Consider the following 18,760-nt stretch of genomic DNA (forward strand, 5'->3'; position numbering starts at 1 on the left):
CAAACTCAAATGGGAAAAACATGACATTTCTACTGGTTTTCAAGATGTTTAAAATAATTTTTGAAAAGCCCACTTACATGCTGAATGCATCCATCAAGACAGCAATGTTTAGAGAAATGTAAAAAAAAAAAGCTATAATGTAGAAAACTTTGCATCTTACAGTTAAATGAAATTTAAAAATGGACAGCCCCATTGAATAAATTAAAACATCACATATCTTGGCTATATACACTCTAAATTACAGTAGAATTCTGCTACCGAATCCAGTGAGAATTTTGGAATCAAATTTATGTAATGAAAACTTACGTGTACTGAAAGGGACTTAAAATTGCTTGCAGAACAGTAACATGTTAGATTAGTGTATAGACACAAAAGTAGGACTATTTCAAATTATATTTTACAGGCTTATCATAGTGAATAGAAATGGGACTTCAAAATAATAATTTTGCAATTGTTTGTTAACAATTAAAAAGACTAGTAGCTGTGATATAGTTACACAGGTTATATATAGCAGTTTATTGCTATGTACTCCTATTCTAAAAACTCCTTGTGATAGATTAGCCTCATCTAATCTATTCTGTTGCCAAAGGTTTGGTTTTATTTTAATTTCCGAGTTCTATTACCTTTGAAGGTTCATCTCTGAGAGCTGCCAAACGTCCTTTCTGGGGACGCCTTAACACTGATGAGGTGCCATAGGAGTCTGTATGACTGTCAGCCACAGGGTATCTGAAATCCGGTCGGCTAGAACACAACAAAACACTTTATCCTTCAGAAGCTAGGGGAAGGGGGAAACAAACACAAAAACCCACCCAAATCATTCCTATTGTCCCACCAGTGCCATTTTTTTTTTTTTAAGCAGTATAAAAACTGCTTTATATGCCCTATATAGAATAAATAGCTATAAAATTTTATGGCTATGACTAAAGTATTTTCAGCTATAATAGACAAAATTAAATTTAGCAAAGTGACTTTAAAGAAATTAAAAAAAACTCTGCCGGTACCTATGGTGAAGTGATGTAGCTCTGAGTCTCACTTGATCATTTTCAGCCCTTAATGCTTCAACATTTAATACAAGCTGATCCTGTAAAAATAAGTAGATAAAATACGTAACAATACCCTTAAAAAAAATCAGTGCCAAATACTGATTTATAAATTAACATTTAAGTTTTTGACCTTGTTTCTACAAAATTCAGAAGTAATAGATTTTAAAATATACCTTTCAATGGCATAAAACATAAAAATGGGGTTTTTTTGCTGCACACAATACAGCACCATCACAAAAGGGCATCCAAGAGTAACTCTCTTGCCTCTTTACACTGTGACTCTAGGTAATGACAATATATATTTTAAAAACAGCTACTAAATAAAATTCACATATTACTAACATTACTATAATTAAGTATTTAATAAAAAACAAGAAGATTTTTCAAGCTTTGTGTACAAAAGGGTCTAAATGCATTCACTTTTAACTTGGACATCTTTACATGCTCTAGAAACATAGAATTTAACAGCGGAGAAATCCAGTGAATGAGAAAACAAAAAAGAGACTAATAAAAAGTGGCTGATGATGAACATCTGTGCCTTGTGTGAAAACTGCTGGCCTACACGTACAAAAATTCAAAGCATATTCTGCAAAATATTCTGAACGTGTTCTTCATTTTACTACAGAAGCACAGCCTCTACAAATTGGCCTGGCTACCTACTAGAACGATTTGGAGAGATGCAGTACACCTGTGATTCGATAAGCAATAACAAGTATTATTTCAGAACAGACAGCATGACCACAAAATCAACTGCCACTGCTTAAGGATGCAAAGAAACAAAAGGCCCCACCACTAATATTCAAGAAGGGAACTTGTCAGTTCCGAGACAAGCAAAACACCGGACAGCTGGTATTGCAACGAAGCAGCCAAGTCTAATAAATATTGCTCTCCCAGCCTCACAATCCTTACAACTTTAAAAATTTGTCAGCAGAACAAGCATTGCATTATATCGAGTGCTTTAAAAAAAAAACACCTATGAGAAAATACCCAACATTAAAAGTATTTCTCTTCTCTTTTTCTTTTTTTTTTTTGTTCAAGGTCATACATACAACAATATAAAAATTCCGTGCCATCTTCAAACTTTGGCAAATTGCCAATATATCCAGCCACTTTACACATTCAGAAATATGTTAAGTCTTTGAGTAAAAGGCTATGAATTACCTATAAAATAATCATAAAACTGAGGCACACAATACCATAAAAAGAGCAGTAACAGGCCCCTACTTTTAAACAGACCAGGTAGTGTTAAGTTTTACAGGTGAATTCAAATCTGGTCCTGCTACGTAGCAACACAGCAATTATTTAAAAAAAAAATTTTCAAAAACGTTTATAATACCTTTTCATGCTGAAGTTCCTCTATTTGTTTTTTTGAATTTTCAATTTCTCGAAGAAGTGAATTCTAAAATAAAATACATTACAAATTAAGTTACTTATAAAAGTTTTCAACTCTTAAACCATAACCAAGATGAGTATCAAAAAATTTCAGTCAACGCTATACAGATGCACCTTAAGTTACAGGCACTTTATTGCTTACATCATTTCACTTTGATTAGAGTTGCAGGTTTTTCCTTTCAGGTGCACAGCCCTTTAAATAACGGATTTAGTAATAGTACAAGTTCCATAGAAATTCAATACCAACACCAGCCTTTTAAAGCTCTGTTTAACAAAACTTGGGAAAAAAAAAAAAAAAAGGAATAATTCAAAGTAATTCACTGAGTGGTTACTAAGGCATTACTGGCTGTTATTAGTTTTTCATTTCATTTTCACTTGCCTGACCTACAAAATTACTATACAGTAGCTTCTTGGAGGTACTGTACCTCCAGAACTGCAACACTCACTGACTTATGGGCCTTCATTAACTTCAGAGCTGTTGTCTTTACAGTTATACCATGACTTCTAAACTAATCCAGTAAATATAAACACTTATCACTACTACAGTCTCTTTACTCAAAGCAGTTTCCAAGTTCAGACTAAGAATCTTCTGAGAATTAAGAAATATTTGAGAGCAACGTCAAACAAAGAACTTAAACGATCGTATTTAACTGTAGTATGTGATACCAAGAAGAAAAATAAGCAGAGATTCCTCCTTCTGATACAAAACTTATAACTGTGTCACTTTCTTTTCCTTTTCCACCATTGCTAAACCCCTTTCCCTGAAGTATGTAATACTATTATTTGCACCTTAAACCTATAATGAAGTTTCATATGTGAACAAATAAATCATTCTGGGGAAAAAAGCCCAAGCGATCAGAAGAAAGTCTTAAAATTTTACCTGCATGTTTCTTCCCGACTTATCATAAAAGAATAAGCAGGAAGCCACAGCAAGAATACTTTTCTAGAAACTGTTACTCAGTGAAGGACAACTGCACTTCCTTCTTTATTCACAAATGTAGTTAGGGTTTGGAGAGTAAAGGGTTAACCCTAAGACACCCCAGCCCCCGATATTCAAGCATATAAAAAAAAAGTTAGCTGTTTCTCAGAAACTGAATTTATAAAGACTGTCAGAGCAACCTTGTTAATGTCATAACAAGGGCCATAACAAGAATTTCTGAAATATTAGGAGCAGCTGGTGATCTTGAAAATAGCGATGTTAACTAAAAACCACAAGAGAAAGTTTGCAGCCTGAGATGCCAGATGATAAGCACATTTATCATTAACTCAAAGGAGGAGAATCAGTAGGACCTACATTTCTTCTGCACTACCGCTCAGCTCTGAGAGCGCAAAAACAGGGAACAGAATGAACTAAATATTTGTAATGATCTGAGGGGAGCACCATCCTGGAATTCTGGAAGGACAATGTCAGATCCCTGACTGACGGTTTAGGGATGAGAACTGAGTTGACGTGTATGCAAGAAAAACCAAACATGTATTAAAAGTCTGAATACATCATTATATATTGCAACTAAAGTATTTTATTGTGATGACTTTAAAACAAAAGCCACTCAGCTTTTATTGAAGCATTTCCCCAGATGGTCATTTCACCCTCCAGTAAAATAAAGTATTTTTTTAATCTAAGACAAAGCAATTCAAAGTCAGCACCAAGCAAAGTGCTACTTCAGAAGACACTGCTTTGTTCGATTCAGAATAAAGGAATCTAACTTTAAGGCACGCATGGAAGAAAAGTCCATAAGGACCTAGATCCAGAAGCAAAAAAAAAAAAAAAAAAAAAACAGAGTAAAGTAGGTTAGGAGTGGGATTGAATACAGGGGAAAGCTCCAAGATGTGCATTGTCAACACAGGGAACAGCCCATTTACATTCATAGAACCTGTCTCAAAATGATCTACCTGGGAAGAAAATGCAAGATCGTTTCAACTTGTAAGAATCCCACAGTGACTCAGGGTAACTGGTACAGACAAATGCAATGGGAAATAAAAGAAACTGAACTGAAAAAAGGTCAAAATTTCTAGTCCTAATTCTTTAGACTGCCTGTATTACACTGGATGAGCCTATTTATGCAGTCCACGCCAGTCAACTAGGAAAGGATAAAGCTTCTTAAAAGATGCCTTCTCAGCACTGTAGTACAATGCCCAGGGGCAACCTCAAAAAAAAAAAAAAAAAAAAAAAGAGAGTTTGAAGAACATATTTTCCAAATCCTCCCTAGAAAACAGCCTTAACAGAACCTACTTATTAATAAGGATTTAGTATTTATTTACTGAAATTACAGACATATTGCAGAACACAAAAATGACTACAGAATGTTGAACATCTAGTTAATGTATATGCTGGAATGTGACTTGTTACCTTATCTTCCAAGGCAGCCATCCTTTCCTTGAGATGAAGTTGGAGCCTTTCATTAGATTCAGACAGCAGCTTATCAACAGTTTCTGACAAACGTTTATTATGCTCTTCGTTCATCTTCTCTCTCTGTCTAGCCTAAGATACATAAAAGCTACTGAAATAACTTAAAATTTACAGTATCTGTAACAATTTCCAGGTTGTAAAAACAGTAAGATTTCTTTAATCCAAATGCATTTTCTTTAATAGAAATATTTTTTCCAAAGGAACAAGGAATACTGCATGTACTTCCGTGGCTCTGTAAGGGAGTATAGGGGCACTCAAGACTTAAATAACTGTTCCGAGATCAGAGGTTTGAAAATATGAGCTTACACTTCAAGAAAAAGCAGATTTCAGAGCCAATTCCATTATTTACAGCTTAGGAACCAATTTTTTCATAGTCATTTAATTCAGCAAGTTTTTGATCTATCTCTTCATCAGAAAGCATGGCTAGCAATTAGGCATTTTCAAATGTATTTTCAAACTTTCATTGGAGATTTCCAGCTTTTTCTTGAGATCTAAGGTTAGCCATAGTACAGTAGCTCAAACTATCAGTCAGCCTGAACTCTGGCTTAATTTTAGAGATAAGATATAAAAAGAGCTTTGCTGAACGGTAGACAGCCATGAAGGGGATTAGATTCTTTCTTCCAACTTTGTATATTTGCCAAAAATATGCATGGTACCCTTTGTAGTTCTTGATTCTTTTCTTCTAGCTGTGCTTCCATCTGTCTCAGTCGCTCCTCTATATTGCCATGTCTCTCCTCAGCCTGTCAAGTGGAAAACAAAATTAGAATATTTTTTTTTTAAAAAAGGTTTCAAAAGCATAGCAACATTAAAGCACAATAATATATCTAACATGCTTTGCGCAACTGCCATTTATGGTAATACACAATGCAGAACAGATGCCTTTCTGTCACTAGAAGAGCCTCGTAAGAGATTGTATGGTAAGTAACAAAATGATGAAGCCTCTCACCCCTAAGTACCATGAATGAACTTCTATTTGCAAATGAGCTTGCAACAGCAGAAGTTCATTTGTATCCCCAAGAATTAAAAAAAAAAAATAATAAAAAATAAAAACTAAATGCATTTTTCAGCTTTTCCTCACTGGCCTAGACAACATGATCCTTTGTTAGTAATCATGACAAAGCAGAAAGCAGCAAGCAGAAATAAGGACTAATACACAAATTCTACCTTCCTAAGCTTGGTGGTAAGTTCCAATACTTTAGCATCTTTAGCAGCAGAGTTCCCAGGAGACAAAAGGTCAGACTACAGAGCCAGTTAGGGACAGGAAAGATAACAGGGAAAGAAATGAAACTAAGGCTTTAAGAGAAAGCACACACGCACACGCACTTGAAAAGGCTCATTTGTAGTTACTACGCATAATTCTTCAGACTTCATTATTCCATTTGCAGCCTTCTAAAAGTCTTAATATTATGAGTACCACTGCTTCTCTCTCTCCCCACATTCCTCACTTAGTTAACAGTGGAACAAATTTGGGTTTCTCCTCCAGAAACAGTTCTTGTTTTAGAAGACTTTATGCCTATTATTATATTAATTTTAATAAAAAGCAACAAAATAATAATTCAGAGAGACATTTTCATAATGCAACAGAGCCAACAGAAAAACTGCTCAAGTTCCAAAGAACACAAGTTTAAAGACCAAAAAAAAAAAAAAAAAAAAAATAAAAAAGGTAAATCAGAGTGTGTTCATAGATATGAACAGAAAACGCAGAAGGCAAGGAGAAACATTTTCTGAACTGGTTGGACAAAAACCAGAAACACAATGTAACAAACCCAGCACTTAAGAACATATTTTGTGTAGCAGGACACCAGCGCAGAAGAGGGTCTTGAGGACACTGTCCAATTGACTCACCTTCGAAAGTGCTGCAACCCTCTGTGCCAGCTCAGCTTCCACCTCGGGCAAAGTTTCAGCTTTTCTCAAAGTCTGCTGCAGCTTTTGCTCAGCTAGTTCCAGTCGTTCTTGCAATTGCCTATTCTTATCTTCGCTCTACACAGGATTATGACCATCAAATGGTTAGTGTTAAAATGATTGTTAATTTTCATCAAAGAAGAAGGTAAGGATACAGATTACTGCCTTTACTAGACCTATGGAGAACAAACTGCCCAAAACTGGCTTCATAACCTAAGATGTGGCATCATCTCCTTCATTACACAAGAGAACTTTTTTCTCTACAAATTGCTTTCTGCAGGCAATTTTGTGTATTCTGAAAGCAACTATATCACCAAATAAACATAGCTACGGTATGGGAAGCAGCCTTCTTGTGAATTTTCAACGTCGAGGCTGTGCTTTGAGTTACATCAAGGGAAAAACGCCTTCCTGTTTTAAACACTATGCCTATTACCGCAAAGTGTTTTTTTATTTAAAGTGCGTACAAGTTCTTTCAAAAAATTATATTAAAACGGACTTCTCTTGTTGACTAAGAGTTGCCTGACTTCCTCTAGTTAGAAAGTGATCTGCTAAACAACTATTTCCGGTTTTAAGTTGGACTACTTCATGTCAAGCATATGTCAAATTTCCTCCCATTGTAAGGCAACGTTTACTTCTATTAAAGGTTATAATAATCCCTACACGCAACACAAATTTTAGAACTGTTTTAGCTTAGAATGAGTAATTCTCACACACGAAACTAAAGATGCTGGGATACACCTAACAACTTAAAACCCCACAATTAATAGGGACAAGAGCCCTGCTGCAGCATGATCAAGTGCACTAGAATGCTCAAAATTATTTCCTCTCTCCCACAAACTGGCTCCTCTTCATTTCCAGAGTAAAACTCTGTGCAATACACTCCTCCACTTACTGAAAAACAATTGCTAACAGTAGCGTGTTACAGATGATATTTACCTCCCTAAAAGCAAAAGCTTCAGTACAGTATGAATATTAATTATTTCCATTATTTCTAGGCTGAGCAAAATGTACTTTATCTTATTTCAAATTACAACCTGTCGATGCATGGAGTCTTTAGTGGCAATTTCATTTTCAAGTTTATCATTGAGGTCATGCACAGATGTAGCTTCACGTTGTGCAGCGAGGTAGCGTTTCTCAAGAGTTGTAATTCTCTCTTCCATGTCTTCCTTTTGGGCTATAGTCTATGCAAAAAACAAGACAGAATTTAGAATATAAGGTATAATTATTTAGTGATCAAACTGCGGGGGGAAAAGCCACAAACCAAAAATAATAATGAAAAAGTAAAAAGCAGATATACTTTGTTATTTCTCAGTAAAAAAAAAAAAAAATGAAGAAGAAAGAATAGTCTTACTTAGGCTTACAAGTTCCATAACTTTTTTTCTTTAAATGGTAAATGCTTTAAAAGATTTATTATATTACATCACAGAACTGCTACTTACCTTTTCAATGGCACAAACACAGCAAATCTTTACTTCCTGGGGATGGTCAGAGAGTGTTCTTGCATTTAAGCTCCCTTTCTATTTAATAAGGGTATAGTACACAGCAATACATACGGACCTTGGGGATTAGCGATTGATCAATAACAATTGTCAATCACACCCCTGAAATTGAAGTGATTCCTCAACCAACTTTAAAAATAAATTATTTAATCTTTAGGAATAAACTTAGCGTTTATGACAAGATCAAGCACCTTTTCAAGAACACATTAAAGTTCACAATGCTAAACCTATAATTTAATACATTCATGAAATATATAGTTCTTCATAGATTAATTCTGAAGACAAGTTTTCTTAAGCGACCGGTCTTTTAAACAAAAGGTAGCACCATCATGCTTTAAACAATTATTTTCTCACCTATAAAACCAAAGACATTCAAAAGCGTACAGGTCTAACTGAGCACCGATGACTGAAATTTGTAGAACAGTAGCATTTGTGACAACCCAAATTTCGACAGTTTATTCCTCACCTCTCGTACATCTCTCTGTAACTTTGTATTCATTTCTTCAGATTTTATTAAGTCTTTTCTAGCTGTGTCAAGATCTTCTTCCAGCTCTGTTACTCTGCTAGACAAAGCAGTAAGACGTTCTTTCATCTGTGTCTGCTCTTTGTTTTGTTTATCTATGATGTCTTGGAGTTCAATCACTTTAGCAAGGTTTTCATCATGGCATAAAGAACCATCAGAGGATCGCTATTAAACAGGAAACAAACAAACAAAAAAAGTATTTGCATGTTACACAGAAATTTGAAAAACAAACTGTTACTGACCTATAAACACCCCTCCCCCAAGATAATTATTGGATAGACTGTAAATGAAATTGTAGTAACTGAGACTTCTTAATTATAGCATCAACATAGTTTAAATTAAATCATCATCATAGTTTAAAATTAAAATATTACCATTAACGATTAAAAATCAGACATCAGCTTCCAAAAGTAAATAGCTGTACCTTCCCATTTGTAGTTGGTGTATTTTCTTGCTCATGATTTATATCCAGCATCCCATCTGGAAGTGTTTTCTTCTGATTATTTTGCTCTTTCAGAATCATTAACTAAAAGAAAAGTTTACATACATATGTTTCAAGTCAATTCCTTTCTCACTAATAATGTAAGGAACAGCTGCAAAAGCAAAGGAGCAAAACAATTACTGATTCTACTGCAAGGTATGTATCAATAAAACATGGCACAGGCACTCAAAGACTTATGCTACCACAACCCAAAAATTCTTACTTTCAAGCCACAGGAACTCTTTTTGTCGTTTTGTTGGCTTGGCGGGGGGTAGGGTGGGGTGGTGGTCAGGGGGTTGGGGTTTGTGGGAGTTTTTTTTCCACCTTTCCTGCTATTTCAGAGTGACTAAGTTAAAAAATTATAGTTAACCCATTTGGCAAGAAATTAAAAACAAGAGGTGAAAGTGAACCTTAGTAACTGAATAAATTACTGTGTTCAAATATTGACTAGAACACCCACAATGCACATACACAGACTCCTTTTAAAAAAAAAAGAAACCTACCTCTTTATGGGTAGTACCTAGTTCTTCTTCCAATAAGCTACATCTTTCAAGTGCTACTCGTAACCTCTCCCTTACCTGAAAAGAGTAATTTTAAATAACTTGAAATCATTCAAATTAAAAAGAAATCAATTTCACTTAATGCCATGCTGCCATACCCTTTCAGATAGTAAATGACACTATTTGCATTACACTTAGAGACTTGCTTAGTCTTAAATACTAATTACAACATATGCTACAAAAAAAAAATCTTTTAGAGAAACAATGTGTATCTTAAAATCTAGCTTTGCCTTTTTTGTCACAAGCAAATTGTATCTCAACGTGACCTGTACACTTAGGCAAGAGTTAAACGTACCCAGAATTTGCCTATCCTTTTGTAAGGCACTGAGCGTGTACGCTTTTGCTTATTTACAACAAGGAAGAAGAGACAGAATTCCATGTAAAATCATTTGCCAGACGTTACACACAAGGGTGACAACAGTTAAGCAAACCATGAGTTGGCAGCAAAATTCACAATAAACTTTACCACTTGCATATCCCATTGCCAACATCAGGCACAACTGAAGGGCGGAGTTCCTTTAATTCAGCTTCACTTTATATCACAGGGTAAGCAGATTCCTCTCCTCCTGTTCTCTCTAGTCCATTTCTCGTACTACATAATCAAAAGGCTAAATCCTGATGTGATACAGGTAAGTGAACATATGCATTCCTACAACAAATATATTACCCCTGAATCACGTGTAGTTTACATCAGCACAGTTAATGAAGTACTAAAATAAACTACAGCACCTTGCTTTAGTGTATCATACAAATTTAGGAGGGCAGCTACTAATGCAGTCCTAGCAAAGCCACGATCTTAATACAGAGAAAAGTTCCAAGGACCTCTGCAACTTTAGTACGAACAACTGCATGGTCGACACAAAAGGAAGGGGGTACAGGATAAGATGATGTTAGCTACGATATTTCATTACCTTTTCATCAAGGGCTTTATGGTGTTCAAATAAAGATTTTAGTGCTTTGAGAACTTCTACTTCACTGGAAACTCCTGCTGGAGACTGAGCTTGTCTCTTTACAACAGTCATTCTGAGAGATCGCTCATGCCTGGAGACAAGACACTCCAAATGTTCCAGTAATAGCTAAAACAAAAAAAAAAAAAAAAAAAAAGGAAGGATGTTTATTCCTGTTCTGCACAGCTGCAGAAAACTTTGCCTCCTAAAACACTGAGTTTTGAGTTCTAAACTTCAAATCTGCGCGCCAATGACTACTGCATCAAGCAGAAGGACCTGTTGTTAACATTTCACCCGTGCTAGAAGCGATATCAGAGCTAACGCATCTCCTACCTCTCTTTTTCAGTCTAGCTTTTAAATGACGTTTCTACTTAGCCAGGTCTTTTCAGTTCCAATCTCGGGAACTGCACACTTGTCAGAAGGATACACGTAGGAAATGCTCTAAACTGGAGAGCAACTGTTCTGCTGGCAGCAGCGTAAGCTGCTGAGCGTATCGCTGCAGCTTACCTGCTCTATTCCACTGATCTCGGGTGTTGTATGATTACAAAACTTTAACAACAAGAAAGCTGAATGACAGACAGCAGTGCAGTCTTACAAGCTTCCACCGATTCTGCACAGCAGTATCTGGAGCTGTGCATAAGCTTCCAAACTTTCTTAATTTACACACATTTGCACTTCCAGAGGGATTCATGTGCAAATATCAGGGACAAAATACTTTTAGCTTTTCAAGTTCAACATTCAGTGTTTTTCTCCGTGTAGTCGGATGCTTTAACAATGGTAATCTTGGAGAAGACAAGGAACTAACCCTTGTATTATTTCTTTCTGCTTTCAGTTCAGCGATTTCTTCTTCCCTTTCAAGCAGCTGCTCCCTGCATACGTTTAGCTCTTTCGTAAGCGCTGCAAATTCCTGAAATAAACCAGACAGAAATATAAGCCCATCAAATATCGGGATGTAGTGAGAGAAGATTCATATGAACACTTGACGTGATTTCTTGAAGTAATCATTCCAGGTGTCTAAAGCCAGTGCAGTTGTATTAGTCGCGCTACGCAGGCTTAAGTTCAAACACTTAAAACAGTTACGCTGTCAAATGTAAAGATAAAGCTGTTTGACCAGTACTTTTGAGAAGTCATTTTCTCTAAAGGCAGTTATCTGAATTGGGGTATCCCTGGTAAGCAAAGGGAAAAACCTATTTGTAATGCACTTTGTTATTGTTTCAAAAAGTAGTAGTTTGTTTTTTTAAATGACTGCTGAGGAAAACATGAAAAAACAGAGCACTAAGCAAAAACAGAACCCAGCAAAACATGACAAATTTCAAGTCAGTATTTAATTGTGAGAGACAATCCCCCGGCATCTACCAGAACACACAAGTTACTTCTTCATGGTAATAGCGCATCCTTAAAGCTTCACCACTGGAGGATTCAGACCTATATGGATATTTTTCTATTTAAGCTACACACAGGGATTTAATTTATACCTACTTTCAAATCTCACAGAACCGAACTGAAACAGCCCTTTCCATATAGTCCTCCTAGAAATCTCGGGGGATTAGAATCAGAATTTTCTAGAAGCCAAGCTCTTGGGCTCAAAAGCCTCAAAACTGAACCACAGTGAAATAGTACATAGAGTGAAAAGTCATCAGGGAACAGGAATTAAGCTAACCCACAGCAATTACTGCCCGTTTATTTGAACATTTTTGAATACTGAGATTAGTCAAATTTAAAGGATCTATTTCTAAATTTTGGGGTTTCTGACAGGAAGACACGATTGTACTGAGTATCTGGAAGATCCCCTACATCCTGAACTACTTCCACTCTTTCAAGAGCCTCACTAAAAATACTCAACGTAAAAGGCATGTAAACCTTCTATCAACTCAGTGAGCACACTCTGGATAGAATAAAAGATACAACTACACACCACATTTATAACCAAATACTGAGCCTAACCTTATCTACCTACTTACTCTGGCAAAATTTAAGTTGTACTTTGAAACACATTGGAAATGATTCCTAACTGTAAGCATGAAAGTCCATGCTTTAGAAGAGGGCTTTGCAGGAACCAGGAAAAAAACAAAAAACGCTCTTGTGCCATCAGTGCAAGTTAGGATGCAAAAATAAATACACATCAGTCACTCCAGTGGCCGGTGAACACTTCAGAAGCACTTGTACAGGAAAACATTGAAATGCTAGTAAATAAATCAGTTTTCTCTATTGTCTAAAATAAGGAAAACGCTCTAATAAACAAGAGTCATGTCTAATAAACAGTAGATTAGTACAGCTGAACTGGCGATGATCAAGACAAGATGAACAAAAGGCCAACTAAGAACATACTGTGGAAACACACTGAGCACAAACGCTGTTTCTCCACATTTTCCAGACCCTGCAAGATACACTGTCTAACAGACAGTAGCTGCCTATCAAGTAACAGCTTAGGATGGAGCTGTTTTGCAGTAAAATTCAAAGTGACAGAAAAAACACGCTTAAAAACATAAAGGACACGTGAACTAATTATGCTAGCACACCTGTAAATCCTGGCACGCAGCTATAATAAGCAGACATAGTCAAAAGACGCTGTCTGCAAATTCCAAGATAATTTTGGTAAACTTTATTCTAAAACATATGTGTGACTGAAAAGACCAAAAAAAAATACTGTTGCGCAACATGCACCTACAGTGAACTCCTTTGGAATTACTAATGCATTAGGCTTTTAAAGGTTGCTGTGAGAAAGATAGTAATACCGCAATCACAGACGCAGAATTCATCTCCATAATCCCTCTTCCTAAATAAAAACCTGCTCATTGGAAAAAAATATTCCGTATGGTCCCCCTAGTTACTGAGCAAATGACTGCAAAAAAGCCTTAATTTCTTTCCCTTTTTTAATTGCTAAGAAAAAAAAATTTGATTTCTTTAACCTACTTAATAATTATGCTCACATAAATATTTCACTGCCATATTTAACTTGCATCCTTAAAAAAAAAAAAAAAAGCCCTATTATTTTCAAGTAAAAATCCCTGGAAATACACTTATTACAACAACCTGCTCTGTAAATATAGCTACTGGAACTTTTAAACAAACAAAACAAACTACAAAAGGTTCCTGAGTGCAAGGTAAACCAAGAAAGGAAAAACCTACTTCAAGCTTCACAGGAGCTGATGGAAAAACTGCCCTGCAGAACGCTCCTTCATGTCCGAACTTTTCCTGGACCTTCACCATCCCACCCATACGAGCTTCCAAGACTCCCAGACAAACGACGGCATCCATCCTTTTTGCTCTGACACAAGTTTAGGCAGACCAGAATACAGAACCAAAGTTGCAGTTTTTCACAGGCCTTCCCTACTTATCTTTATGTATTTGATAATGAAGTACTACCGAAACTACTAGAAGTACTAATAGACACAAATAGACACAAAGTATTCTCAAAAGATATGAACTTATTTTCTTTGTGGTTTTGTTTTTTTTTTTTTCCCTTTTCAAAACGAATAATTAAAAAAACCCTCAAAATGCCAAGATCAAAATTTAGAAGCATTGACAGTACACAGTTCTCCAAAGGACTGACATGGAACTTTCTATATTCTTCCAGTCTCGACCTCAAGTCCTGAGAACAGGATAAAGGAAGCAGTAAAGATTACCAGACACTGTTTTGTCATCCCTTCTCAATGTAAAATCGCCGTATAGCATTAATATACATTTTCTTATCTCAGACACGTACAAGCTTCATCTTTGGAAAAACAGCTCTATCTTTGAAGTCTATTAACTCTTCAAATGATTACAGTACATACAGTTCTATTCCATTGCTTACTTCTGTGCAAATATAAATTATAGCACAAATATATCATAATTGTGACACAAACCATCACACTGTCAGGCGACCCAAAAAAAGAACAATGCACACAGGAATTTATATAGCTGATGCATAAACAGACTGACACGTATTTCTGGCATTGCATAACACCTCCATCGCTGTTTGTTTTGACAAAATATAGTTGCTTTGAGTCCCATAAGCTGCCTAATAGAGACACGTCCCTTCTAGTTTTAACCTTCAACAGCAGACAATTTGTTATTTCCTCAAGCAGTTCAAAAGGAGAGAAACTATTTGCAACTTGATCATCACAAAAAAGTTTGACTTGTCTCCTAATTTCTTCCTTGGCATTAGATGAACATACAGAAAGAACTGAAGGAAAAAGAAAAATCCTGAGAAACTTTTCTACTTATTCAAAAAGCTGTATTACTTATTCTGTAATTAAGGAGAAGATTGGAACATTAGAACGAAGTTCTGCTTTGCTTCTGGTTGCCATCAAAATAATAAATAACCCAGCTCTGAGGACTGATAAGAATGGGACTCAGACTAAGCAGTTCAGAGCACCTACAAGAATCTGTCAGAGAGTGCCGAATATCCTAGGTAAATATCCCCCGTTGATTAAAACATACTGACAAACACCCACACTCTATGCTGAACCGAAATGTTTACTGAAAAAAGTAACTTCCTGAACCAACTGAATCATTCCAAATACAACACTCTCGCTGCCAGAAATAAATACTCTCAATAAAAAGCTAAAATAAGAGAAAGTAAGTCTGTTGTGGTTCAGTAATACATTTTCTGGAGGATTTTTCGGTCTACAAACCCCATAAATTTTTAAAGCAACAGCGTCTTCTACATCTTCTACATCAACCTTCAGAACTGACCTTGAACCTTTAGTATTTTAGGGGCAACAACATAAATATCCTTCCAAAAGTTGGACCAACTAGTGTTTAGCTGTCGAGCCCGTCCATTTCGGATGTCCGAGTTGACAGCCACTTGGTTACTTGCGACATCTCGGTCCAGGAACGTTACAGCTTTCAGGGAACGGGTTCTCTTCCTGTTTATTATGAGCCTAATTTATAGGTTCTACAGACAGTACATCACAAACCAATAAACGCAACATGACAGGAAAGACAGTGTTTAACTTAGGGAAAAACTTGAAAGAAACAGAGGTAATCCCTGAAAGTCTATTAACGTAAGCCATTTATTAGGGATGCTCTACAGAGAACCGTAAGTTGGCTTGGAATTTGCTCAAGCAAAAAAATTTATTCCACAATGAAGCACAACATCACTCTTGAGTGTATAAGGAATCATGGAATACAGGCAACAACATGACCAGAAAGCTTTTTTTTTTATACTGTTTCATCCTTTAAATAAAAGAAGCATTTTCAATTCATCAAGGAAAACACTATTAAATTGATATTAAAGTAGTATCTTCTGGCACTACAAGGACGAAGATGCAACTGTTGCATCTTTCGGAACATCTCTGCCAGAACCACGCCAGTGGAATTTATCTGTTTAATCTCCAAGTAATATTTTGTTTTACTGTTAACATTCTGTTCTGTAGCCTGCATATCAAACAACCCACTCAAAAATCTGAGGAGCCGAAGAGAGCACGAGAAGAACAACTGGGGAAAGTGCAGGCCATCAGGGATGAGAAACCCACGGAGTCTGAGGTAAGCTGCCATCATGTTATTTACACTACATATAAACCACAATTATTCCAAATGATGCACGCATGGAAATGCCAAACAAACAGTCTTAAACAAAACAATCAAAGAAAACCTAAATATCGAAGCTCAACAGGGTATTTCACAGCCACTTCATTTTAAACCTAAGGGGTTTACGCAGCACACACTGACCGATATCCCCAATATATCTGGAAGTTTCTAGCAAGCAAATTTTTGTACCTATTATGTCACACCAGTTTAGTTCTGGGGTTTGGTTTGGGTTTTGTTTTTTTTTTTTTAAGCTAACAGGCAGAATTATGAAACAGTTCCACGGTACTTACAGTTAAAACTGAAAAGAACTGACGTGTTTTTAATTATTAAATCCAGTCTTCCAAGAAAAGATGGTTACACACACTTTAAAAACAACAACTCCGGAAGAAGCAACAACCAACACAAATTGTGCTTTGCTTGTCCCGCATAATAAATCAGTTTGCTTTCAACCTTTCCGTATCTCTGGCATGTGCTAATGGGAAACACCCTACAGTGTGTAAAGAAAAATATTTTGCTTTTCACCTAGTGAAATCAATTTTCAGTAAGCAACACACAGCCTGAATTTTCTAACCTGGAAACATGAAACTTGTTTCAAGCATTAAGAGAATCAGTTCTATAAAATGAGTTTATCTTTTGTTCTTGAAAACCCCAACAGAAGTAAGAAAATACTTAAAGTAATATTAAAATATGGTCATGTCAGACTCTTGTGTTTCAGAGCACTAAAAGGTTTTTCATGCTCGAAGTAGCTGTTTTTCCAACTACCCACCATAGTGAGAATAGGTTAATTACATTATAAACTACAGTGTATCAACCTCCTTTCCTATTTCTCCACATGCATAAGATGTCTTATAACTCAAAAGACCCCTACCAAAACCCAAGTGCAGACTTCTTTACTATTAAAATTTTTTCTCACGTTCCAACTAGTGGCATTGAGATATTTTAAAATGATTAATACCAACTTTGGTCAATTCTCAGAAGTTTACATTTCCTTGACTCAAAAACACATACCTTTTTTTTTTTTTTCCCCTCTAGCAAAAACTGTACCACTGCATGAAAACACCCAAGTGAATATTGCTGCCAGCTGACAGTCACTGACAAATACTAAACCTGAGTAACTTTTTATCATTCCAGCCCTCTTTTTGAGTACGGTATTCTTCAAGCTTACTTCTTGGATTGACCGATCTAGGCTTTGTCATTCACACCGCCCAATCCTAAACAGGCAATTAAGTTTTAAAGTGTTTACAGTTGCATAATGGTATTGCTCTGGAATGAAACTTGCTGTTTCCAGTCCACTTTGCAGCTGAAAGTAGGATCAACTGCCCAGCGTTTGACAAGCAACGAGCAAAAGAACTCGGCGCTCACAGCCAGCAGGTACCAAACATGTGCCCAAGAGCAAAATGGAAAAGCTTATAGCAAGACCAAATCTCCATGGTAATAAATAGGTTTCCAGTTACCATCCCGAGCGAGTTGCTTAAATTTATGTGCAGTGTTCACTGAGCCTGAACTACAAAGCACTAAATCCAGACCTCATTGCTAGGAGCTGTCAGGAAGCGCTCCGTGTTGAAGCGCAAGAAAACATAAACGAGGAAGGGTGGTATTTGGCAGCGTTGCAAGAGGAATGCAGGAGGAACAGGAAAAAGGAGGTAGAAACACATCAGTTCCACGTTCTGCCTCCTGTAGCTCCCCCTCCCTGAACTACCACATTTCTGATAGACATGTCCTATTTGGGGGGGGGGGGGGGGAGTGTAAAAGTACTGGAACCCAGACACGGCTGTATCCAGCCCCTCGCTCCTTGAAGGATCAGAGGTCTTCCTTTCACCACATGAATCAATGCTCAAACTTTATACACACTACAGAACAATTTGGAAAGTGAGCCTGCAAACCCTAGTACAGGTGGAAGACAGGCGAACAGGAGCCACCTGCACTCAAATCATTAACTACAGCCTGTATAAACCACCCAGACTACCAAAATCATTACCGCGTATACTCTTGCATTTAATTTTCTCTAAACCCAGCAAAACAGTGCTGTTATATATACAAGACTAGGGGCGAAGCCTCATGCAAAGGTGTATCTCTGTTCATCACCGGAGAGCCAACGATCACTGATTACATACCGTACTCTGCACTGCGAGGTACACATGGTGATCTCCGAGCATCTTCCAAGCTCCACCATTAATTAGACCTACATACAACACAGTGAATACAATAGTCATATATGCAACTAATGATATCTACAAGACTGTCTGCTGGCAACGTGCTGGAAGTCAAAACCAAGCCACAGCTGCATCCTACAACTTCTTTGTATGTCTGTGAAATTAAGGAAAGACAACATTAAGTTGTTTAAACAAGTTGGAAATTTCATCCGGTTACTCCTCTTTAGGTCTAACAACTTGCATTTCACTAAGCATCTTCCTCTAGGGCAACTAGCCTTGCAATCACTGAAAGATTAAGAATCCATAATTTCTCCAGATAGTTTGTCAATCTTT

General features: G+C 36.6%; 1 protein-coding gene across 1 annotated transcript in view; it reads right to left on the reverse strand.

Annotated features, from left to right (window-relative positions):
- The window catches only part of PPFIA1 (PTPRF interacting protein alpha 1), a gene marked incomplete at its 5' end in the record, with an annotated part of 58,252 nt that overhangs the window by 26,950 nt on the left and 12,542 nt on the right, over positions 1 to 18,760 (reverse strand). Inside the window, 13 exons of the mRNA XM_082485491.1 lie at positions 624 to 741; positions 1,002 to 1,081; positions 2,380 to 2,442; positions 4,786 to 4,917; positions 5,502 to 5,585; positions 6,010 to 6,084; positions 6,691 to 6,825; positions 7,782 to 7,928; positions 8,713 to 8,934; positions 9,194 to 9,295; positions 9,754 to 9,828; positions 10,722 to 10,886; positions 11,563 to 11,664. Of these exons, the coding sequence (XP_082341617.1) occupies positions 624 to 741; positions 1,002 to 1,081; positions 2,380 to 2,442; positions 4,786 to 4,917; positions 5,502 to 5,585; positions 6,010 to 6,084; positions 6,691 to 6,825; positions 7,782 to 7,928; positions 8,713 to 8,934; positions 9,194 to 9,295; positions 9,754 to 9,828; positions 10,722 to 10,886; positions 11,563 to 11,664 (1,500 nt within the window). The remainder of the gene's footprint in view (positions 1 to 623; positions 742 to 1,001; positions 1,082 to 2,379; positions 2,443 to 4,785; positions 4,918 to 5,501; positions 5,586 to 6,009; positions 6,085 to 6,690; positions 6,826 to 7,781; positions 7,929 to 8,712; positions 8,935 to 9,193; positions 9,296 to 9,753; positions 9,829 to 10,721; positions 10,887 to 11,562; positions 11,665 to 18,760) is intronic.

Source organism: Vanellus vanellus (assembly GCF_965231255.1).
Source record: "Vanellus vanellus genome assembly, chromosome: 6".
Classification (NCBI taxonomy): Eukaryota; Metazoa; Chordata; class Aves; order Charadriiformes; family Charadriidae; genus Vanellus; species Vanellus vanellus.